Source organism: Felis catus, chromosome E2 (genome assembly GCF_018350175.1).
Source record: "Felis catus isolate Fca126 chromosome E2, F.catus_Fca126_mat1.0, whole genome shotgun sequence".
Lineage (NCBI taxonomy): Eukaryota > Metazoa > Chordata > Mammalia > Carnivora > Felidae > Felis > Felis catus.
In genome coordinates this window covers 42,167,460-42,191,939 of record NC_058382.1, presented here as the reverse complement: position 1 = coordinate 42,191,939, position 24,480 = coordinate 42,167,460, and the positions used below count along the sequence as shown (strand labels likewise).

General features: G+C 51.8%; 2 protein-coding genes and 1 long non-coding RNA gene across 12 annotated transcripts in view; 2 read left to right on the top strand and 1 right to left on the bottom strand.

The window, feature by feature from the left end:
* Window positions 1-10,507, top strand: part of TK2 (thymidine kinase 2) — a 34,560-nt gene extending 24,053 nt beyond the window's left edge. For 9 of the 10 annotated variants that reach the window (XM_023245607.2, XM_006941571.5, XM_023245606.2 and 6 more), the window contains 4 exons: window positions 1,082-1,170; window positions 1,773-1,852; window positions 4,302-4,382; window positions 5,532-10,507. In XM_023245607.2, the coding sequence (XP_023101375.1) occupies window positions 1,082-1,170; window positions 1,773-1,852; window positions 4,302-4,382; window positions 5,532-5,630 (349 nt within the window). In that variant the 3' untranslated portion in view covers window positions 5,631-10,507. Of the gene's footprint in view, window positions 1-1,081; window positions 1,171-1,772; window positions 1,853-4,301; window positions 4,383-4,779; window positions 4,847-5,531 lie in introns of all 10 variants that reach the window. The other variant, XM_019819842.3, reaches the window with a different exon arrangement.
* A 3,161-nt stretch (window positions 10,508-13,668) lies between these two features.
* On the bottom strand, window positions 13,669-18,617 carry LOC102900682 (spermatogenesis-associated protein 2-like). Its single transcript, XM_006941641.4, has 2 exons — window positions 18,146-18,617; window positions 13,669-17,538 (listed from the first exon to the last, which is right to left on the bottom strand). The coding sequence occupies exons 1-2, from the start codon at window positions 18,485-18,487 to the stop codon at window positions 16,438-16,440; spliced, it is 1,443 nt and encodes a 480-aa protein (XP_006941703.2). The 5' UTR covers window positions 18,488-18,617; the 3' UTR covers window positions 13,669-16,437.
* A 506-nt stretch (window positions 18,618-19,123) lies between these two features.
* The window catches only part of LOC109494907, an 801,993-nt gene continuing 796,636 nt past the window's right edge, over window positions 19,124-24,480 (top strand). The window contains exon 1 of the long non-coding RNA XR_006590427.1: window positions 19,124-22,711. This is a non-coding gene — a long non-coding RNA (uncharacterized LOC109494907). The remainder of the gene's footprint in view (window positions 22,712-24,480) is intronic.

Sequence of the window (24,480 nt, the reverse complement as noted above, 5' to 3'; positions counted from 1 at the left end):
CATGGGCAACGAGAAGCCCCCTGTGCACCCTGGGGCCCAGGCACAACCATTTTCCTGTAGCCAGTCCTTCCAGACCCTGTTCTGAGTGGATCCAAGATGGTAGGTGGGGTGTTACAAGGGAGAATTCCCCTCCTGGGCCTTGGCAGATCACCTGGCCTTTGACAGGCCTGTGTCCTCTAGCTGCCATTCCTCTGTCTCTTCCCGTTGGTTTCCTGTTGGGGCGCGGGAAACCCGCTGGAGCCGGGGAGAGACGCCAGGCCTCGTGGGTGCTTAGACTGTTGTCTTGAATTCTCCCTTCCTTCCTTCCTTCCTTCCTTCCTTCCTTCCTTCCTTCCTTCCTTCCTTCCTTTTTCAGTTCACATTTTAAATATGTAGTTATTTCCCCTCCACCCAACCCATGATTTGAGAACGAATATGTTGCTGATTTTGGAAAATACAGAAAGGTAGAAAGAAAACAAAGTCCCCTCTGGTCCCACAGCTCAGAGAAAAAAGCACCGTATGCATTTTGCTGTTTTTCTTCCCAGTCTTTTTTCATAATATGTGAACAGATTCTTGTGAAAATACAGTTGGGTCATACTATATACAGTTTTTTGTCCTGCTGTTCTCATGGAACATTCGATTGTGAGCATTTTCCATGTCATTAAGTATTATTTTACAATGTTGTCTTTCAGTCACTGCATGGTTTGCTGTTCTGTCAATGGGCCAAGGTTTCACTTTCATTGTTTTAGGGGGTGCTGTGGTGGACATCCATGATTATTTCCACGAAATAAACTTCTAGAGGTGGAATTGATTTGCTGCTCCACCTTCCAAACTGAGTGCTATCCCTGTTCTCTGGGGACAGGCTTCAGAGTCCCTTTCTCTGCCTGTAGTTCAGATCCCAAATGAGCTCTCCCATCGAACAGTTCCATGACTCTTGCTGCATTAGACCATAAGCTGTCCCCCAGCGGTGGAGGGTCCGAGGTGTTTCGGGCCCAATATCACATGGATCGCGGTATACCATTGTGCCCTGGGTCATGCCCTTTATACAGAAGCCATCCACAGGTCCTTCTGATGAATAAAACCCTAATAACTCTCATTACAGTGGGAAGATGCCTGAAGTGGACTATGTGATTCTGGCAGAATGGTTTGATTGGATCGTGAGGAACATCGACGTGTCCATTGATTTGATAGGTGAGAGGCCCCTCCCAACCTTCCTCCCCCAGTGAGGACGCACTTGGCTGGACCGCCAACCAGCAGGGACAGTGGGCAGGGCCCTAATCACTGGTGATTCTTTTCCCACACCAATTCAGCCTTCTGTCCAATGGCAGACAGAATCTGGGGGCATTTTGGTTCCTCCTATAGAAGCACCCTCCCTGGGCTTTGTTACTCAAGCTGCTCTCCCCTGGTCCATTGTGATTTGATGTTGTTTTTTCTAGTTTATATGAGAAGGAGGAGGGACAGGATCTGGACATTTACTGAGACCCACTGTGCCAGACCCTGTGCTAAGCTTTGTGTATGCATGGAAGCTCATTCAGCCTCAGAACAACCCTGTGGGGCTGGTGACATGGAAGGAAAATTAAAGTTGGGATGAGGGTCAAGATGCCTGTCAGGCCACACAGCTGGTTAGTGGTTGGGCTGTGAGCTGGCTGTGGTTTGTGTCTTCTGCTCAGAGCTGCTGGCGGATGTTTCTCTCCACGTCTTGCCCACACACCTTCCTTCCCCCTCCCCTCGGCTTTGACTTCCAAGCCATGACCAGAGTAATTAGAACCATGTATGATTTTTTTAAATTTCAGTTTATCTCCGGACCACCCCTGAGACCTGTTATAAGAGGTTACAGATGAGATGCAGGGAGGAGGAAACAGTCATTTCCTTGGTAAGAGCCCTCTTTAACCTGCTTCAAAATGACCGGGAAACCATGTCCATCGCAGCCCGGCCCTTCCCTCTGTGAGGTCACTGTGCTGTTGTCACAGAGGAAGAAACGGGAACTGAGCGTGCAGGAGGGTAAACTCTGACTTCCTCTGTGGCTGGAGACCCTGTGCAGAGTCCAGATCGACCTCACTTCCTGTGGCTCAGGACTCATTGCTTGGCGCCCTCTGTGCTCAGAGGCGTCCCTTCTCCACTCCCTGTCCACGTGCCCCCAGGGCTCGTCCTGTCCACCTCCTGAAGGTGACCTGCCTCTGGGCCCAGCTCTGGGTCCTCGCTAGAACGTGCCCTCCCACCTGCACTGCATCCCCAGTGCTTAGTGCAGTGCTGGGCTTGGCGGTGGCCTTCTCTACGACTTGCCCAGCATCTTGCCCTTCTGGGTCCTGGCTCAAGGCCACATGGACTGTAGTCAGGACTCTTGTAGCCATTGGACTGCCCTCCTTGTCCTGGTCCTTCACTCCGCACGTTCCCTCCAAAATCTGGTCTCCACATTGCTGCTTGGGTGATGTGTCCAGTACAGAATGCCATTCATGCAGTTTCCCAGCCATAAGCCCTCAGTGCCTTGCCGCTGTCTAGGCTGAAGTCCCCACTGCCCGATTGGTGTTATCTCCCTCCACTTCCTGCTTTTCATGCTCTGGCCATAGAGACTAGTTGTGGCTACACACACACACACACACACACACACACACACACACAAACACACTCACCATGTAGTTACATAAATGTGCCTTTGTATGGTGGTTTCTTTTGCCTTCCAAGTTCAGCTCAGATGTCACTTTCTCCAGGAGGCCTTCCCTGACCTTCCCTCCATTGTGCTCCTCTAGCCTCTGGGTGTATTATGATCACAGCCCTAAGGACAAGCATACTGAAACTATTTGTCTGTATGTTTGTTCCCCATCTGTCATCAAACTGTGAGCTTTTTAAGATTAGATCTTATTCCCTTTGCATCCCCAGCATGTTTCCCAGGACTTGGCACCTAGGAGTTGCTCAGTTAGTACTGAACTGAATGCCCTACACGAATGCCTCTGGCGGTACACAGACAGAGGCTGGCAGGCATTTACTGGGGTGTCATGGGGGTCTGAGCTCAGGATGGGCTGGACTTGGGGCCCTGGAAGACCTGTCCTGCTCCTGAGGCCTGCCTAGCCTTGGTTTCCTTGGGCTCCAGAAAGTTTGATTCCAGCTGTGAAGGCATGGGCCTCTCTCTAGGCAGCTCCTTTGAAATCCAGAGACAGGATTGAAGGGTGCAGTGGAGTGGGGCTGGGCCATGCCAAGGTAGGGCATGGCCACTCTGTGCAGTGACACAGATGTTCTGAAGAAATGACAAGTCTGGAGTCCCTCTAAGCCATTAGCCAAGCCATTATCCTAACATTTCTGACATGGCCTATAGGACAAACCTGTTGTTGCCAAGGGAGAACTCAGTGGTGGATGAAAAGGTGTCAGTGCGGTTTCTCTAAGAACTTCCGGGCTGGCAGTAAATTGCTGCTTGGGGAGGTGGTCACGGGCAGCCAAAGCACCTTGGCCTGTGCGTGTGGAAGTGTGTGCTGTCCAGTCCTGCCTGTGCAGAGGCACTAATGGCTTAGGGGCATGTCCGGGCCTCTTTTCCCTTGGGTTCCACCTCGTGGGGCTTTCTGAAGTTGGTCTTCATGGGGCGCCTGGGTGGCTCAGTCTGTTGAGCGTCCGACTTGGGCTTAGGTCATGATCTTGCAGTCTGTGAGTTCGAGCCCTGTGTCGGGCTCTGTGCTGACAGCTCAGAGACTGGAGCCTGCTTCAGATTCTGTGTCTCCCTCTCTCTCTGCCCCTCCCCTGCTCATGCTGTGTCTCTCTCTCTCTCTCTGTCAAAAATAAATAAACATTAAAAAATTTTTAAATGAAGTTGGTCTTCATGGTCTAGAGGGTCCACAGGTTGTAAGTCATCTAGGGAGTAGGAGCAGCAGGAATGGGATTCCCTAGGCCAGTGAGGGTCATTGTCCTCTTGGAGGGAAGGTCAGAGGGGAGGGGTCAGAGGCCGCCCAGGGCTGGGCTGTCCAGCTGTGGGGCAGCTGTGGGCTCCACCATGAAGGAGCTGATGGCTCTGCTGCTAGAGAAGTGGCAGGAAGTGTGAGAAGCGAGGTGGGAGGGTGTGCGTAAGGCACCAGTGGAGCAGGGAGGGGTGGAGCCCACGGCCTTAGTGAAGCCTCTGACTGTTGCCCTGCCCGAGCTGGCTGGCAGAGGGAGCTGCTGCATTTACTGCTGTCCGCCTGGACCAGGTCAGCGGTTGTAGGTTCCTTTGTCCAAGCCACTGCCCTGTGGTCATCAACATTCACCCCCCTGCCTAAGACCCTTGGTGGAGAGGTTTGTCCCCCTCCCTGCTCCTGACAGCCTGTGTCTGTGTGTGTCTGTGTGTGTGTGTTTCCTGGCAGGAATACTTGGATGCTCTTCACCGCCTCTATGAGGAGTGGCTCTTCAAAGGAGGCCTTTTCCCTGTGGCAGCCCCTGTTCTGGTAAGTTCCCCTTCTTTTCTAGAAGGAGGAGTGACCCAGGGAATGTCAGCCACTCTGTAGTCCGGAGAAGCACGAGTTCCTTCATAGCTGGAGGATCGAGAAGGAGGGAGGGTGGAAAGGGCTCTTTCTCTGGCCCGGTCCCCATTCTGGACTGAGTCTCAGAGTTAGTTGGACAGTCCTGAGAGAAGGTGACCTGTCTCCCAGTGTCATTACACCGGTGGCCACAGTAGCATCTCACTTATCCAGCCTCACCAGGGAAGGAGTGTCCCCGATGGCTGAAGCCTCTAGACGTGCGTTTTGGCTTTAAGCACTCGAGCTGGGTCTTTGCGATGCAGCCGTCCCTTCTTCAGTGGATAGCAGGCGCAGAGCCTCACTGCCCCCTTTCTTGGTGACCCAGGGCGTCTGGAGGAGCATCACTTGCTGTCCTGGGCTGTTACCCAGCGATGCCCTTAGGAGGTGCTGAGGTGTGTAGGACTGTTTGCCCCACACCACTCACGTGTTTGAGCTCCCGCGTTGGCTTTGTATAGCCGCCCCCTTTTCTCCTGCTGACACTCGCCACTTCTAACTGCGTCGCCGTTTCCGCTCCATCCGTGTTTCCCTGCTTCCCTGTCCCCTCGTTTTCCGATTTGCTGCTGCTGAATTTCTTGAGGCAGGCAGATGGGTGCTAAGACTGTCAGGAGTGCGTGCACAGCGTGGGATGCAAGGGAGGGCCGCACACAGACTTTGGTGCATGGCCTGAGGGACATCTGTTTGGGCTTCTCAAATACTTCTACTCACGGTGCTCGCGGGCCATGAGGTTGCCGAAAAGTGAGATATTACTGTGCTGGAGTTTTGAAGAAGTAAAATCTATTTTTTCCCCCTCATGATTGGATAATATAACATGATGGGGGAAAAAAAAACATCATTCGTGGGCTGGCCACAGGGACAGCTGTAGTGGATTCTTAAGTGAAAACACAGTTGAGAATATGAATTGACCTAGAACCAGGTGCTGTTTTGCTTTTATGCTTCCATTTTCTCTGCCTGTGACCTTGGGCTTCTCTGCCTCTCCCGCTTCATCCTGCCTGTCTCTACCTCTCCCCCTCTTCATCGTGAAGGGAGGAGGATGTTGAGGTCAAGTGCAGCCCGGTGATCCATGTGTTTAATTTCCAGGTGATTGAGGCTGACCACGACCGGAAGAAAATGTTAGAACTCTTTGAACAAAACCGGGACCGCATACTAACTCCAGAGAATCAGAAACGTGGCTCATAGAACAGGAAAGATCATGCCAGAAAAATGCCCACTGCTGCCAAGTCAGCTGTTAGGAGCAATTTGGGAATATCAACTTTCGGGAGGGCTTTGTATTTGGCCACATTGTTTTCCTGATGGCCTCTTCCTCTTTGCCAGTGTCTTCATCCTGGGTCTCTGGTCCTTGCAGGTAAATGACAAACGGGACCAGTGGGTTTGTCGTGCCCTTTGGTGGTCGTAGCCTTGCATTCCCCCAGTGCCTCTCCTGGTGGTTTCCCACTGCTGGGTCCCTCTGATTAAGGGAAGAGCCTCCTGACCTCATGCTGGGTTTGGAGTCTCTAACCCTTCCCCGCCACCCAGGAGGGTGGGGTAGTGGCCCTTACATCCCAGGGAGGAAGTTGAAGCTCAGCGAGGCCAAGGGACTCCCCAGGGTCACACAGCCAGTGACAGTGGAGTTGGCACAATTCAGACTTTTGGCGACTCTGAAACGTTCTCTGCCTCTCATCCTGAGAGCCTGTCTTCCCTTGCTAGCGATCTCACGTCTGTGTGGGGAGAGCCAGCAGTGCGTGGAGCCAGCATCCTCATTTTCTCATTATGTGAGCAGTTCTCGAGGACAGTCAGCATTCCTAGACCTTCACAAAATTGTGCTGTGTTTGGCTTGAGCCCAGCGTCCGGTGCTTTCCCAGCATGAGGCTGCTGTGGCATTTACCACCTCATCATCTGGACTTCCGTGTCCTTGAGAGAATCGTGCTTTGACTTCTGCACGGTGCTTGGTGTCCTTGGTGAAAAAGGCCTGCCTGAGCTGCTGCCAATTCCATGTCAGGGACATGGCTTTTGGTGCCTGGGTGGTTTGCCCGGTGCCAAGCTGGGGCAAGGGGCACCAGCGCCCTGGCTTCTGAGGCTCTCTTACCTTGTGATGGCCTGTGTGAGGAGCTTTGCCCTTGGAATTACTGAGAGTCTGTGGGCTGTGGGAGAGGCCCGAGTGGCCTTAAGTCTTTTCGAAATGTTTTTCCATGAAGGGGACACCTTGGATCATAGAGCATGAACTCATCTTTATTGGTTCAGAATATATCTTAGCTTCTCAGCTGTAACAATACATCACAGCCATAGCTGCCTCTTGAGTCCAGTGGGAAGTAGAGAGAAATAACATTCTCTTAGGAGACAGTCTGGACAAGAAGGTCAGGGCTCGCAAGCAAAGGCTCTTGGGGCACTGGTATTCCTGATATTTTGGAGGTGGGTGGAGATCAGAAGATTGTTGTCGACACAGAGAAGGGCCAGTTGTGAGCTTTGGGGAAGCAGGCCTCAGCTCTCCTGAGCAGCAGGTTGGAAGGCCTCGCCACGGCCTCTGCGGGAGTGTGGCACCTGTGCGTGCAGCTGTCTGACTCTGCGTGGGTTACAGGTGCTCTGGTGGTCCAGTTCCAGAGGGAGCACTAAGGGGGCAAGACTGTGACTCCTGGACCAAATCTTGGGCTACGCGGGCAGGATGAGGGGCAGCCCCGTGGGGATGAGCCTCTCAGCCCAAATGTCAGTGATTGACTAGATGCCCAGGGGAGGCGAGAGCCTGTGCTACCGGGGATCTTGACGGGCCAGGGAAGTCTCTGGGAATTTGTAGATGAACAGTCCAGTATTTTCCCCACAGCTTAATTTGAGCATCTGTTTTGGGGGAAATGTAATTTTAAAAAATAAATAAAATCTTGCTCTGTAGTGGCCAATAAATTCTTCACTGAAAACCCGAGGTTAATTTTGGAGTGCTTCCTAGGCCAGTGATTTTAGCTCCCTGCAGCATCCTTTTGCCAGTAGGATAATGTGGTTTCATTTTCTAAACCCCATCTTTCCTAACATGGGAGGTTTGGGTCCAGAAAAGCTCGCCATCCTCTTGCTCTGGCACCACGGACAGGATGCCGTGTACCTGCAGCGGCCTGTGCGGGTGGCAGAAATCTCCCAGCCTACGTATGTCACACAAAATGGCTGGTGCTCAGCTTGCATATATGAGGCTTGCCTTCCCCATGTGGCAGGCAGGGCTGGTGACATCAGGAGTCATGGAGCAGGGCAGGAAAAGGGCAGATGGCACACGGTAGGCACGACACCTAGTTTTTAGAGCTGAGGGAGGCACTCCTCAGGGACTCCCAGGAATGGCTCGAGGGGCAGGGGCTGGCTCCTTGAATTGCTGACAGGGCAAGCCAGGGCAGTGACGTTCCAGATTTATTGGTGTTGCCCCATTCTTACCCTGAGGTGGGGTTCTGTAGAGCATTGCATGAGCATACCCCAGAGCCACCTCAGCGGCTTTGACCCTTGGTAATTAAAAAACAAAAATGTTTAATAGCATATATATCTTCTTGTACTCAGCATGTTTAGTGAAATAATTCTGATTTATACTTCATATTTTTAATTTTATATGCAAAATGCATGATTAGAATCATTCAGAAATAGTTCATGTACCTGGTGATTAAAAAAAAAATGAGATAGAAGTGTATTTCTCTTGCACGTAAAAGGGCAGAGGTGGGTGATCCAGGACTGGTATGGTGGCTCTGAGGCCATGGGATCCCGGGCTCTCCCTGGCTTTCTGTTCCCAGCTCAACTTCCTGGTTTGTGGCTTCCTTCCTCCAGGGACTTCCGTGTCCAAGATGGTGCCAGAGTTCCTACGCTGGCTAATGAAGGCATCAGGACATATTGTCTGTCCCCCATTCATACTTTAATTCTCATGTGGATGAGGACCTTTGCAAGGCACAACTAAGATAAGCCAGAAGGTTCTAACAGGATTTTTCTAGAGGCCTTAGAGGTGGGGGAAAGACAGGAAGGAAGTCAGGACCCACAGGCTGGGCCACAGATGTGGTGTCAGTGCTGTGGCACCCTCTCTCCCTCCTTTGTGCCCTCACATCACCTCACCCTCACTGCCAGGGACCACAGTGTCCTCAGCTCAACCCGCCTCCTGCGCTGGGTGTAGCCCGGAAAGGGCAGAGGCCATCAGTATAATGCACTCCCAGAGCTTGGCTCTCAGGAGGCCCTCCCTAAACCGTGGTTCCTGGGAAAGAATGTCATCTTTCATTTCTCTTCCTGTCCTCTTTCATTTCCACCTGAGCTGCTTACCTAGATAAGTGTACCCGTCCCTGCCTGTGGGATATATCAGTTGGAGACCTTTAGCCGGGACCCCCCCAGGCCCCCACCATCAGACCTGGGGAAGGATTGAAGTGTGTACAACTCTGAGAAAAGGTAGAAGGCGTTTCCAGAACCTACCTACCCCCTGGGTGCTGTTGAATCTGTGCCATCTTGTTTTCCTAGAGCCTTGGGGCCGGATGGGGGCGCTCACATCAAATGCTCACATATCTGTGGAATGAGTAATACTTATCCCTGTGGCCTCTCCACCCAGAAGAATTACAGTTATTAAAGTAATTGACGAGCTCTTGGAAATGTCAGCCCTCCATTGTTGGAAATCTAATAATAATAATACCCCGCCTGGTGCCTCTGGGCTTTGGTGGTGGATTACTCACCCAGAGCCCCAGGGTCACTGGCACAGGGCTTTCTTTTCCTAATAACCCCAACCCCGCGCGCAGCTCTTCTAAGAAGGCGGAGTGAACTCTGTGTTCCTTTAGTTTACATAAGATAGTGAGCTTGCCAAAGGCTGTCATTAAACAGAAGCTAAGAGAGCTAGTCTTGCCGAATCCAGAGTGGGTATCCACTTTTGCTGCTCTCTTCCCAAATTTCTGCATTTCTTGGCTTGTTGTTCTTCAAGGCTGGGGTCCGTGGAACACAGGTGTTCTAGGAGAGAGTAACAGGTGTTCTGAGAAAAGAGGGTTCCGTAGTCCAGGAAATTTGGGAAGCACCACCTGAGTATTTTCTCTAAGATGCACAAGATACATTAGTATAGATAAACTCAAGCAGTCCTGTGATAAAAACACCTTTTCACCCTTATTTAAGCCAGGGACTCTCAGACTCATTGACAGTAGAACCCCTCATTTGGGGGGTATCCATTAACAATCTCCAGAAGTGCCAGTGTTCCTCGGAACACACATTGGGAAAAGCACTGTTTTAGGGAGTCTGCAGCTGCTGATGACTCTTGGCTCTTGTGCCCTTTGGGAATCTCTAGCTCTTGGTTCTCCAGGTTCAGTACATCTGAATCCCCAGAGGGCATGTTAAAACATGGATTACCAGGTCCACCCACAGAGTTTCCAATTGAGTGGAATCCAGTTCTGGGGTGGGCCTGAGACTGTTTTCTAACACCATTCCCGGGGATGATGAGTCCAGGGAACTCCCTGGGTTTAAAGTTTCTAGGACTGGACATCCCAGAGTTCCAAGAAAACTTGGCATCTTGGTGGTGGTTGAATGTCTTGGGAGTGTTGGTTATCATATCTATCAAATGGGAGCATTGCTCATTTCTCAGGGCTGTGAGGATAACTGACCTGGCATATGGAAGGGGTCTGGACCAGGGCCTGGTAGGCAGTAAGTGTCCCATAAATGTTAGTTCATCTGATGTTTCCTGGAAAACTGACTGGAATGCAGTTCGTTGGCCGAGTAATGGCAGCAGCTGCAGTGACTGGCACTTTCCGTCAGAGCGGCGTGGGCACACGCTCTCACCAATTAATTGGGACCACCTTGATGTATCTGTTCAGTAGGCACAGGTCACAGGCCTGGTTGAGGCTGACCTTCGGGACTTTACCTCTGTAAAGTGCCTCATGACCTTTCTAGAATAGCAGAGTATGGGGCAACCAACTGGCCTTTCTTTTCTTTTTATAAATGCTCCTGTTTCTCGTGGGGACTCTGGGTCTGCGCCTGGCATCCTGAGGCGTGAGAGGGAGAGCTGGGAGAGACATAACTGCTCCTCAGGCCGTGAGAAATGACACTGCTTCTTGTACCAGCAAGGCCCTGGAGTTCCTTACACAATAAACGAATGGTTTTCTTGCTCATTTGCCGGCAGACCTCTTTCCCCATGGGCTCAGGTGACCTCTCACTCACCCTTTCCCTAAGGCACAGAGCAGGTTTATTTGTAGCCAGGGATGGGTAGATGTTGGCAACTCCAGGCTCATCTTAGGAAATGCCCAGGAAAATGAACAGTGACCAGTTGTTAAGTGTTCAGTGAATCTTACCTTTTGGGATCCACTTGGCTTTGTGGATGGGACTTGGGCTTTGGGGTCAGAATATGGGCTGGGATCCCAGTTTCCCCGGTTATTGGCTGCAAGACCTGGGGCAGGTCACCTTGCTTCTCTGGTTCTGTTTCTTCCTCCTTTGGATACTGGGATTCTGTTTTCTCCCTCACGAGGAGAGAGGCTGCACAGACTACAAAGGGGTGAGTTAAATGAGTGATGGACACAGAGAGTCTGGAGCGGTGCCAGACCCCAGGTGTTCTTGCTCCTTCAAACCCTTTCCACGTCTCTGTAGTTGGCTGGAGAGGAGACCAGACACTCTTGCACCTTCCTGGAGGGGGGAATGTTTATCAGGGCTATGGGGGAAATATTATTTCAGCATCTTTGCGGTCTGTCCCCAGGCAGTCTGTCAGCAGGCCTCTATTCTCTCCCTGTCTTTTGACAGCACTTCCCCTGCATCAGCCGTATGCCAGGCCCTGTGCTGGCTGACAGGTGCACACTGGTGGCCAGGACAGACACCTCCCTCCACTCATGAAGCATGTAGTTTAGCTCCTCATAGCTACCCCCCATCCTGAAATAATCCCTGAGAAAACCCACACTAAGGCAGGAAGGCACCTGCAGCCTCAGCACTCCCTTCTGTTGGGGTAGAGAATTAACACCAAAGACTCAGTGATAAAACCAACACCAACTATAGAATTTTACTGAAGTAGCAGGATACAACACTAGCATATGCAAATGATAAACAGGTTATAACGGTAGTGAAAATCCCATTTACAGTGGTAACAAAGAAGATTAAATACTTTGGAATAAATTTAACAAGATTCATACAGAAACATACAAGAAATATGCTAAAGCTCTCCTCAAAGACACCAAATAAGACGAACAAATGTGAAGACATCCCATTCTTGGATAGGGGGACTCAACATAAAGATGTCTGTTCTCCCTTAAATTAAATTCCAAATTTAATACAATCTCAGTAGAAACACCACGGTCTATTTTATGGAATTATACACATTATTCTAAATTTTATATAGAAACACAAACATTAAGGAATAACCAGGAAACCACTGGAAAAAGAAAAACTGTGATGGAGAACTAGCCTTACTAGACAGTAAAACATACTGTAAAACCTGTATCATTAAAACAGTGTGGAACTGATGCATGAATAGATAAGTAGAAGAGTGAAATAAAATAGCCCAGAAATAGACGTAAGTACATACAGAAATTTACGTGATAAAGATACCATCTCAAATCTTTGGGGTAAAGATGGACTTTTTAACAAAAATGGTGGCTAAGGTCACCATTTGGAAAAAGAGAAAAGATCCGTATTTTAATGCCATATAAACTCCCAGGGGGTTAGGGATCTAAATGTAGAAATTGGAACCATTCAAGTACCAGAAGAAAATGTGGGTGAATTCATCTCTAAAACCTTGATGTAGGGAAAGCTTCCTAATGATGATTCAAAATCCAGGGGCAACCAAATGTTAATCATTCTGGCTAAGTAAAAATTTTAAAACTTGTGTGATAAAACCTAGCATGAACAAAATCAAAAGACAGTTAACAAACTGGGAGAAAAATGCAACATATGTAACAAAGGGCTAATATTCCTAACAGTATTAGCCCTTCATGTAAATATCCATGAAGAATTCTTTAAAATTGAAGGACAAAGGACCAAAAACCAAATAGAAAACTGAGGAAAAGATGTGAAAGACAATTTACAAAAAAGATATAAAAATGGCCCTTAAACATGTGAAAAACACATTCATTCAGAGAAAAGCAGATGCTATGATCTGAATATTTGTAGTCCCCCCACTCCCCATTCATATGTTGAAAACTTAATGCTTAAGGCCATGGTATTAGGAAGGGGACCTTCAAGAGGAAGAGATTAGGCTTGAGAATGGAACCTCATGAATAGATTCAGTGCTGTTGTAAAAGAACCCCACAGAGCTCCCGTGCCGCTTCCACCGTGTGGGGACACAGCAAGAAGTCGGCAGTCTGCAGCCCGGCAGAGGACCTTCGCCGGAACACCACCATACTGGCACCATGATGTTGGACTTGTAGCCTCCAGAACTGTGAGAAATAAATTTCTGTTGTGTATAAGCCACTGGTGTGTAGTATTTTGTTACAAAAGCCCAGACGGACTGAAAGAACACTGACTCACCTACCAGACAGGGGTGTGTGGGGGGAAACAAACCACATTCTTTTGGTGAGGCTGTGGGGAACAAGTACTCACGTACATCGCTGGTGGGAGTGTAACTTTGTACAACCCTTTTGGAGAGAGGTTTGACAACATCCGACAAAGTACGTATGCACTTACACTGCGACCCAGGGATCCCACTCGTGGTATCGAATATATACTTTCTACAATATAAAAATATCTATGCACAAGGTTATTTATTGCAGCATTGGTTTTAACTGCAAAATAACTGGAAACAGCCTGAAGACCTGTACATAACAGAGTGGTCAAATAAACTATGGCACAGCCACACAGTGGAGTGGAAAAAAGAATGAAGAAGCTCTTTCTGAACAGATACGATCTCCAGGACATAAAGCAATCTTGAGAGAAAAACAACGTCCAGATGAGTATCTCTGGTACACTACCCTTTGTATAAGAAGAGACCCAAGAAAATACACAGATGCAGGAGCGCCTGGGTGGCTCAGTCGGTTAAGGCATCTGACTCTGGCTCAGGTCACGTCTCACTGTGAGTTCGAGTTCCACGTTGGGCTCTTTGCTGACAGCTCAGAGCCTGGATCCTGCTTCGGATTCTGTGTCTCCCTCTCTCTCTCTGCCCGTCCTCTGCTGGTGCTCTGTCTCTCTCTCAAAAATAAATAAAAACTTTAAAAAAATACACAGATGCGGGGCGCCTGGGTGGCGCAGTCGGTTAAGCGTCCGACTTCAGCCAGGTCACCATCTCGCGGTCCAGGAGTTCGAGCCCCGCGTCGGGCTCTGGGCTGATGGCTCAGAGCCTGGAGCCTGTTTCCGATTCTGTGTCTCCCTCTCTCTCTGCCCCTCCCCCGTTCACGCTCTGTCTCTCTCTGTCCCAAAAATAAATAAACGTTGAAAAAAATAATAATAAAAAATACACAGATGCAAAGGAAATGAAGGATGATCCAGAAACTAAATAGGTTGGTGGGCAGAGGCTGTAGAGAGGGAAGGATGAGGTGTGGTTGCAGGGAGGAGAAGGGAATGACACTTGTGTGAATGTGTCTTTTTGTATAAGTGACTCTTAGAACCATAGAAAAGTGTCCCATTACCCCCGAAATAAACAAACAAGATCAACTAGGATGTAGGGGGAATGGAAAACGGAATACAGACACAGCTGACCCTAAGAGCATCACAAGTGAAAAGCGACCACACCAGAGGGGTGGGGAAGTAAGGAAGTTGCCTGAGTAACTTGTGGAAAACAGTACCTTGATGCGGCGAGAGTGAAGGTGAAAATTAGTCTTCATAAATGCTATGATAGAGTTTTAAAAGTGTTTCTCACGGAGGTGTGGTCAGCAATTCTAAAACTATAGTATTGGACCTGAACAAACAAGTAGACCGTAGATTAAGAGAGCCAGGTTTCATTCTCTTCTACAGAAAGAACTTATAAGTAAAAGGGGTGAGGTAGAAGCAACCCTGTGTCATTGGCTTAAAATCAGAGGAATCCATAAACACTCATGGTTTTAAAATTCTATATAGATTTGGAAATAAACTCACATATGTATATACCTGGGTTAGTACACATCCATATGTTTCCTGACTGCCCCCCGAGTGGGCTTGGAAGCAATGACACCCAGTAACAGCACACCTGGCACCTGGGTCTTGGTGTCTAAACATCATTTTCCAGTAAGAGGCACCAGGGCTCCTAGGACAAGCGGTTTATTCCAGGGATGCAGCACGTTAGTATCACCAGTAATAAGATGAACCCTTTGGTAAGATGCGCCGAGGACACAGCATCATTTTTAATGGTATTCTTGCCAAAAATGCATAACCTCACTTCAACTATAAAAAAAAAACAAACAGACAAACTCAAACTGAGGGACATTCAACAAAATCAGTATTAAGTTTTGACCAAAAGCATCAAGATGAGGAAAGACAAAACTAAGGCTAAGGAACTGTAACAGACTGGGGCACAGACCAGCGGGGATGAAGGAAAAAGGACAAATGCCCTATGGGGTCCTGGAAAGGATCCTGGAATGGAGAAAGGGTAGTCATGGGAAAACTGGCATTTAAAAAAGGTTTGTAGTTTAGTTAATCATACTGTCTTCGTGTTAATTGCCTGTTCTTGATCATCATACTCTAGTTATATAAGATGTCATTTTCAGGGGCACAAGGTGAGGGTTCCAAAGGAATTCCTTGCCTTATTTCACAACTTTTCTTCAAATCTAAAATTAGTTACAATAACTCCCTTCGTGGTAAAGAAAAGCAGAACACAACACTGTAAATACTACAATCCCAAATTTAGAAAAAAAAGACCAGAAGGAATTGCGTTAACATCCTAACATTGGGTGTCTTCCAGTGTGGATATTATGGTAACTGCTGCTTTTGTTTTTATGTCCATCTGTATTTTCTAAGTTTTCTACTCATTTGATGGATCCCTGGAAACAGAGGTGAATGAGACAAGATGAAGTTTCTCGAAGAGCTTATATTCTAGGAGGGCGGCGGGGGGGGGGGGGGGATGGAAAATGAATAAGTACATTTAAAATGTCTGTGCAGAAAATTAAGTTGATGTGATAGATGGGTGGCCATGGAAGGCCTCTCCAGGAGGTGACATTTAAGGTGAGTTGTGAATAACAGGAAAGATAGAGACGGGATGTGAAGTGGGGAAAGGGAACAGTTTGCACAGAGGCTGGGAGGTAGGGGTGGGCTTAGCTTGTTTGAGAACCCGTAAGAGGCCAGTTTGTCTTGTCTGCAGTAGGCTGGGGGGAAAGAGGCAGGAAATGAGATCAAAAGGATAGTGAGGGGCCTGTGGGGCTTGGTGTGGCCTTGGGAGCCCCTGGGGAGAATTGAGCAAGAAAGTCACAGGACTTGGTTCAGACAGGATCCTCTCTGGCTTTAGCTTACAAAGAGATGGGGTCATTTGCTTGGAGCCAGCGGGTGGGAATACTGTGGGAACAGCAGCACCTCTGGATGTGCCCACTTGTGAGGTGCATGTGCACGTGTGGGGGCAAGAGATGGCTGGGGGAGGGGGCGCCGCAGCCCAGATGAGTGGAGCCCCCAACCCATGGATGCAGAGCCCGCGTGTGATCCTGTGCTCCCGGGAATGGTTTTGTTCTCTATTAACCAGAAGTTAGCAGACAGAGCAGGGAGGCTGACAGAGTAGTCTAAGCGCATTAAGGGTGTAGTTATCTACACAGCTTTCTTCACCTGTCCTGTGACAGTTCCCTTGAGGATGCTGGAGGAAACTGCCCCTCAGAGATGCCCAGGGTCACACACTTAGTGGGGATGGGAAGGGACCAGAAGCACCCCCTGCCAAGGGAAGCACCGAGGGGCACTGTGCACACCTCACCTCACCTCACGGACACTTCCCAGCCTCCTGTGAGCAGGTCTGACCACACAGGTGAGGAAACAAGGCTCAGAGAGCCAGAGCGAGTGGCCCAAAGTCACACAGTCAGTAGGTGGGACTTGAGACCAGACGGATTGCTTAGCAGATTGATCCCTACCCCTGACAAGCTGTGGGTTCCAGATCTGCCACCTCTCCAAGGGGTTGCTTCCCTGGTGGAAGAGCAGTCTGGGTCTCTGTCCTTGTATTATCCAGGGGTGACATTTTTTAGCTATTGCCTGGGTGGTGTTCTTGGGTCAGAACTGGCCCCTCCAGCTCCCCTGGGGGAACATAGTGTCGGGGGCCCTCATACATGAGGGGGTTTTGAGTAGGCCTCCAGAGTTGGGTGATCCTACTGTCTGGGCCCCCGGCCTCAGCGGCTGGCTCTGGCCCCGTGAGAGGTTCTGATTGTCTAGTGTCCTCAACCCCAGGGCCTGGGAGGCCCCCAGGATGGTCTGCTAGAGTTGGGGGTCTGAGGAGGTGGGAGAGGTGTTCACAGAGCTCGTCCAACTCAGAGGAAGTGTTTGGAGAAACAGTGTCTGCGTCAGGGGCGGTCGGCTCCGGCTGTGCTTCTGGCTTTGGGTCCAAGGGTTTCCCTGACAACTGGGGGCCTGGTGTCAGCCGGGGCTGCTTGGGGATGATGACCACTCTGCTCTCAGGAGCTGCATTGGGGACCAGGGACCACTCACCGCTGCTGCCCAAGGAGGTGAGCGCTTCACCTGCAGGTGGGCTGGGAGCCAGGGCTGGGCCCTGGGCTTGGTCTCCCTTCAGGCCGCGCAGGGGAAAGTCCCTGGGGAACAGGGGTGTCCGGTGCAGAACAAGGTCACTGTAGCAGGTCAAGAACTCCTCACTGTCCGAGCGTGTGCTGGCACGGTGCTGGGAGTCCAGGGGGAGCTGGGGGCCGGCACGGAGGGTGCGGGGGGATGTTGAGACCTCAGACAGGCTTGGGGCCGTTGGCACAGTGCTCTGATGGTCAGGGCCCTCAGCCAGGGCCCTCTCAGATCCCAGCCCTTCTTGGGGGCCTGGCTGGGCCCCCTCGGGGCAGTTGTGGGCCTTCGCCAGCTTTCTCTTGGAGCTGCGCCTGCGGTAGGGTTTCTCTCTGCCCAGTCCCAGGACCTGCCTGCTCGAGGTCCCCAGAATGGCCTCACATGTAACTCTCGCCACGAAGATTTCAAACACCATCTGCTCGGCGTCCTCCTTGCTGATGGCCTGGACCAGCGAAAACTCTGCCTCAGAGGTAGCCACATAGCCCAGCCTGCCCAGAATGGTGTGCAGTGTTTGTTCAGAAAGCACAGGCTGCACCCGGTAGGCAAAGTTTCCAGTGTATGTCTGGAACAAACAGGGATGTTTATTAGAGGTGGGACACAGCCCAGCAAAGTGAATGGCCAGGCAGGACCAAGGGCCGATGCCCAGGGGGGCACTGGAGGCTCCTGAGAAGCCGTTGGGCTGGGGCATTTGGCCAAAGGGACATCTGGTCCATGATCATGTTATCCTCTGTCCCATTTTATAGAAGGGCACACTGAGGCCCAGAGACAGGACAGTACCTGTCGCAAGTCACATAGCAAGAGATTGAGCTGGGGTGAGGCTCCGATATCCTGGCTCCCAAGCCAGGAGTCCTGGCCTGGAGTCAGAAGAGATTAAAGTTTTCCAAAGCTAGACTCCTTCCCCTGTTTATTATGAGCTCCCTGGTTCCTTGTCTTTGGAGAGGCAGTAGAGTTTAGCGGTTGGAAGGTGTGCTGCCTGAGTTTGAGGTCTATCTCTTCTACTTATTAGCTGGTGACCATAGGTAAGTTGCATTAACCTCTTTGGCTCTCAGTTTATCCAACTATAAAATGGGACCAAAGTCAGTGGGCATGATGGACACGCTGTTTCCCCCAGAGGCAGAGCTCCGTCTCCAACCCGAGACCCCCTTGCTCAGAGGCATGGTGGTGCCTACCTTCAGGGACCTGATTTCCTTCCTCCAGGGAAACAGAAGTAGGTTGACAGATATTAGCTCCAGGAACTCTAGTGCCTGCACCAGTTCATGGCAGACAGGCTGGGTAGAGCTGGGTGCCCCCTGGGAGTGAGTGGTCCGCAGATTGGAGGCCATAAGTTCAGGCGGATAGAGCTGAAGGGGGGGCCCCATGTCGAAGAACTGCCGGGCCCTGTGGGTGAGGGCTGCTTGCCTGCAGACCCGGAGCCGGCCGGCCCCTGCCTCCTCTTGGTAGTAGCTGATGAGGTCACCCAGGAGGGTCTCTGGAGCAGCCTCACCCGGCCCAGGGTGTTGGGGCTGGCTCATGGTGGCTCCGAGGGGCTGGGTGCCGAGGAGAGCTGTGTGGGCCTTTCTAGGCCAGGCCCAGGCTGGCCCGCCTCCGTCCTGCCCCACTGCTCAGTCAGGAAGCTGAAGAGGAAGTTGTGCTAGCAAAAGAGAAAGCCACACACAGCCCGGCTCTGCCTTTGCTTGTCGCTCTGAGGGGCTCAGACCCGAGGGTTGCTGGGGCTGTGCCACCTCCTTCCAGTGGAGCAGAGCTGAGATCGGGCTCGGTCCTTGCCCCGTCCCCTAAACAAATGGGGAAACAGAGACAGCGGTGCCCACAGCTGTCTACACCCCTCTGCAGCCGACACTGCGTGCCAGCCCATAACCCCCAGCCCACTTTGGATGCCACCAGCTAAGGCTCCTTATGCCTCATGCTTGAGAATGTTCTCGGGCTGCAGGTGTGTGTGGGACAGGCTCCAAGTCCCAGGGTGTTAGCACCAGCCAAGGAGGGTGGGTGGATAGAACTCCCAGCTTCTTGCCCCAGGCAGGACAGTTCTGGGGTGTGTTCTCCACTCTCTTAGGGGGTCCCCAGTGGGATCATCCCTGGTTGTCCCCTGCAGTAACCTGCTGATGAGTGCACACCTCCTCATGAGTGGCTCTTCTCCCACCCTTGTTTTAATTCCCGATTCCTGTTGTGCTTCCCAGGGTTGCCTCCCAGATGATCTGTATGCAAATCCTGGGACTGCTTTGAGGGAACAATCTCCCTCCCTCCCTGCTTTTTCCACCTTTTTTTTTTTTTTTTTTGTCCTTTTACAGTTCACTGGCTTATTCTCAGACCTGAGATCCCATTTATGCCCTATGGCCCTGGAGGAGTCATGATCATGCTAGAACGTCTTTCATCATACCCCAGCCTTGCCTAAGGAGGAAGCACATTAAATAAACAACAGGATTTTCCCTTTAAAACAGACCCAGGTATAAATAGGGCAGCACCCATTAGGGTCCTGATTCACCCCCACTGTCTGAGCCCCTTACCACCAGGCAGGGCAAAGTGAATTTGGGGAGATAGGAGTAGGGAGCAATATTTAGAGCCAGGCTTCCTCCCTCCCCCGTCCCTACCTGCTTTCCTTCCTTCCTTCCTTCCCTTCAGCTTTCTTCCCTCCCTTCCTTCCTTCCATTCATTCACCCAATACTTAATTAAGTCATCATTCACTCACTCAGCCACTCGGTGACTCACTCCTTCCATGTGGGTCAGCATTTCTCAAAGTGTGCTCCATAAGGAGCACTTGGTGGGGTTTGTAATCAGTCTTATGGGAGTAACAGTTTCCTGTGGCCAAATAGATTCTGCTGGTTTAATTACGGTCCCTCGGCTTCTCGGCTTTAGGACTTCTCACAGAGCAGGTGTGAGTTGCTGGGAGGGAGCGGCATGCGTTCTACCTCCCAACTTCTTAGATGCGGGGTCCCTTTCCATGTTCTCCTGTGCTATTAGGGGAAGTGCTATCCTTGAGCAGCCAGCCCGTGTCCCCGGTCCATGCCAGCCTGGGGGGTTCAGAAGCAAAGGAGATAAAGTCCCTGCCCTTGGGTGGCTCGCAGCCTGGAGAGCCCCACTGGGGGGGCGTTATGACCTTGTAGTAACACCACCGAGCATTCTTTAAAAAATTGTTTTAATGTTCATTCATTTTTGAGAGAGAGAGATAGAATGTAAGCAGGGGTAGGTACAGAGAGAGAGGGAGACACAGAATCTGAAGCAGGCTCCAGACTCCGAGCTGTCAGCACAGGGGCTCAAACTCATGAACTGCCTGCGAGATCATGACCTGAGCCGAAGTTGGATGCTCAACCGACTGAGCCACCCACGCTCTCTACACAGCCGAGCATTCTTGATCCTCAGGTTGCTTTGTGACTCTGCTGGCCTCCTGGCCCTCCAGTCACCGGGAAGGGCATCTGCCTTGTTCTTGGCCTTGGACCTGCCTGAGACCTGGGCTCACCACATCTGGGAGCTCCCTGCTTCCTGTCTCTAGCTCCCCTGCCCTCCTGCAGTCTTTGCTGAGCTCAGTGGCCAGGGAGATTCCTGTCCCTGTGGTTGGGAAGTCATTTCCCAATTGGAGTACTGCTTGAAAATGGACCCCGCTACATTCCATTCTGGAATGTAGTGGGTGTAAATCTCTCATTTCTCTCTTCTGCTGCTTCAGTTCATCATATCTTCTCTGACTTTGACCCTGTGGCCTCCCTCTGGTGAGGACCCTTGTGATCACATTGGGCCCACCTGGATGACCCAGGCTAATCGCCTCATTTCAAGGTCCTTAATCACACCTGCGAAGTGTCTTTGCCACAGAAGGTAACATATTCTCAGGTTCTGGGGATTCAGGCCTGGAGACCTTTGGAGGACATAGTTTACCACACCCAAACTATCTGAAACCCAAGGTCATGCTTTTTCCTTGATACCAAAGATTTATAAGAGCACTGAATGGAAATGGCAGATTTGGGGGAGGGGGATATACAGAGTTGCAGGCCACCGAGTTGTGCTGAAGAGGCAGTCACCAGGCCAAGGAAGGTGGTGGTGGTGGTGGTGGTGGTGTGTGTGTGTATAAAACAGTTTGTATCTTTTTTCCTATTCATAGCCAAAGTGTAACAACTTGGTACACACAATCTCCGCCACCACACCCACACCGTGTGTTAGTTACTTATTGATGTAACTACTTCACACTTTCTGGACATCTTGCTCCTGGGTTCTCAGGGAACCCATCGTGCCTGTGAACTGTCTCTCCAGGGTGGACCGAGATCACGATGGGGGAAGCCGGGCAGGGTGCCTGGAACCATCCCCCTCCCTGTGCTCTCGGTGCTGGGGTCAGCTCAGCTCCTCCAGTGCCTGCTTCCTCCCCACTGGGCCTCTGTAGCCTCTTGAACTGTGGGCTTCGTGTTCACACTTTCTGGGCCCTCGGGGAGTAACTGGCTTAGTGAGAACCTGCTTTCTCTGCCTGCCAGGGTGACTCACTTTGGTGACAATGCAGGGGGCAGAGGGAGGTGAGGGGAGCACTGGGGATATGTTGGGGGGCTGGTCCTGAGGCCCAGAGAAGGGAAGGATCTGGCAGAAGATCACACAGTGAGCTGATGACAGAAGAGGGGGCAGCCAAGCATCCTGGGTCCTAGCACCTAGCCTTCCCTCAGAGCTGTCCCTGCTGCCCAGAGCCTCCCAAATCCCCTGCCAAGCCTAGCAGCTCAGAGGCCACGGGGAGAACAGGGGTGGGTGCTGTCTGGTCTGGGGCTCCCAGGTCTGGACCGCTGTACTTACTGTCCTCAAGGCCGTGAAACACAGGGAGGAATCTGTTTCCATCAGAATTGAACCGAATATTCTCGCTAGTTGTCCACTCCACAAACCGCCACCTCCCCCCACCCGGGGCCCACCACCACCCGGAGAAGAACCAGCTTGAATCCTGACCCTGGGCCCCCAGTCTGGCAAGGATGGTTCAGACACACAGGAACAGTCCAGCAAGGGAAGGGCTGGGGGGAGGGGGAGATGTCGGAGCCCGGCAGTAAGATAACCCTTGAGGCTGGATCATGAGCCTGCCAACATAGACTTGGGGTGCCCACAGCCACTGCTCCTGTGGGAGGATGAAGGTGGGCAGCAGAATCAAGAGAGACAATACACCTGCCCATATTCTTGGACTGCCTGGATCTGGCCATGCCTGAAGTCAGAATTGTCACTTAGACAATTTAGTTCTGTGAGCCAATAAATATCTTTTCTTGCTTAAGAAGTTTCAAATTGGGTTTCTGTCTCTTGCAGTGAGTCACGGGGGTGGGTGACGGTGCTCAGAGCTTGCTGGGGGGGGGGGTGGAGGGTTCCCCCAAAGCCGCCTTCTTTTACCCTGTAATCCAAGTAGTGCCAGTTTTGTGGTGGGTCATGGATCAGGCAGCCACAAGCTAAGGAGCAGAAGGCTGGGCGGCCCCAGGACCACAGGGGTCAGGCGGGTGGGGAGTCAGTGTGGCTTGGCTGGGGCTGTGACCGTTGGGCCAGGGCGCCTGGAGCCCCGGGATTCCTAGGAGAGATGCTGAGCAGGCGCAGCTGGGCTGTGACCCTGGGGGCAAGGGCGTGCCCAGCCTGTTGCAGCCCGGAAATACCGGCCTGACCCCGGTAATTGGCTCTGACTGAGAGAGTTCACCTGGCCTGAGAGGTTCAGCGTGAGGTCAAGCAGAGCAGAGCCCACGACAGAAGATTTGCCGTCTCACACATCGAAGCTGCCTGTCCTTCCACGGTTCGTGGCCCACAACCTGGTCAGTCATCAGGTGGACACCAGCGGTGACGCCTGAATTGAGTGGGTGGCCTTGGAGTGTGCATGTGGGACCCCGGAGGGTGTGAGCTCTGAGTGTGGGGGCACTAGTGTGTGTGCCCCAAAGCCACCTGCGCAAGCGTAGTGGGAGCTGAGTGATGCTCCACGTGGGCGTGTGCCTGAGGGTGTCGCGAGGAACTTGGTGTGAGAGAGCCCTGGGTGTATATGTGCGGGTGGGCTTGGCCAGGTGGAGCCGGTCGGTGTCCCAAGGAGCAGCTGCGGGCAGCCATACATTGTATCAACGGTCCTTCCTCTGTCTGGTGGTTTCTGCTGCGCGTGTGAGGCAGATGTTGTTGACGCCCTGTCCGAGACCCTGGAACGCACCGTGCCCATAGGTACTGGCACAGTGGCAGACCATGCTGACCATGGAGAGGACTTTATCTGCCAGCAGCTGCAACCCCCCTGTCTGAAGACTTTCTCTGGCCAGAGAAGTCCGCTCAGCTGCACAGGGGGGCAGGGCTAATGTTCTCCGAAGGGTGGCCTCAAACAGTGACCCTTGAGAGTCTGAGAGCCAGTGGGAGAAATCCACCCCCTCTTCCTGGCAGGGGGCTGTGAGGTGTGCTCTCCACTTCGTGCCCCTCGGAAGGGGACCCGCGTGACTACAACACCCTGAATTGGCTTCCTTCCCTTCCTTGTCTCACGGCCCCCTCGCTTTTGGTGCTTCCCGGGTCACCTTCCTCATCAATCCCTTGCACCCTCCTCCTGTCCCAGGGTCTGGTCCTGCCCCCTCCTGTTCCTGCCATCCTGAGAATTGTCACCTCCGATCTCACTGGGGCCCTAATGAGCCCCAGGCTGAGCCCACTGCCTGGGGTGTGCTCTTTGGCTCTCTCAGGCCCTGGCAGAGAGAGGGGGCTAGTTTCCTTGTAGGAGTGTGCAGAAGGACATTGCATGTGGCACTGTATGTGGACATGGGCTGTGTCATGGATGGGGGGAGGCAGGAAATGCCAAGCCCACCCCATCCAGGGGGATCCTGTGTGTTGTTGGAACTGGGTGTTGGTGTGGGGTGGTTCAGGTTGGAGTCAGCACGGGACTGGACACCATCACCATGAGGGCCGCTACATTCGTTCCCAGGGAGAGGGCCCCAGAGCACGGAGGTGGCACCCGAGCCACCACAGTGGTGTTTCAGACCGAGGAATAATTATTTTGCATACGGGGAGATGGGCTTACTTAGGGCATCAGGCTGTTGTGCCCAGAGAGAGAAACTGATGAGCAGGAGGGACTCCTGAAAATGGAATGCTTGAATGGTTAAACCTCATGGAACATCGCAAAGGTGGCAGACCAGCTCAAAACCCAACCAAGTCCTGTCTCCAACTGCTAATGTCTGCGGTCAGTAGATTTGGAAGTGGGAGAAGGGAAGTGCTCCTCTCCAGGGGCCCGACGTGTTTGCTTTGAGCACTGACAGCAGGCAGCCAGCAGGTGGCAGTGTGGGCTTGGACTGGATGCAGGACGGCTAGGACCTGGCCTTTCCTCAGGATCGACCCGCTTTCAGGGCGTTCAGGGGTCTAGGACTATGCTGGTGGAGGCCGCTTGAGTCTGAGTGGGAGGGCAGGATGACAGTGGAAGGGAACCAGCCTCTGTCAGCCAGGGGACCAACCACCAAAGCTGAGAGCACGGGAAAGAATCTTTTCAAGGAAAAGGAAACAACTCACTTCAGTCCAATTACAAATTCTCCCACCACCCCCCCCCCCCCCCTTTCTCGGAGATGAAGAAGCC

Excerpts from the sequence above, each read along its gene's own strand:
- LOC102900682 (XM_006941641.4), bottom strand. The coding sequence starts at position 18,487 with ATGAGCCAGCCCCAACACCCTGGGCCGGGTGAGGCTGCTCCAGAGACC. Across the intron at positions 17,539-18,145 it reads AGGAAATCAGGTCCCTGAAG|ACATACACTGGAAACTTTGC; the intron begins GTAGGCACCACC and ends TGTTTGTTCCAG.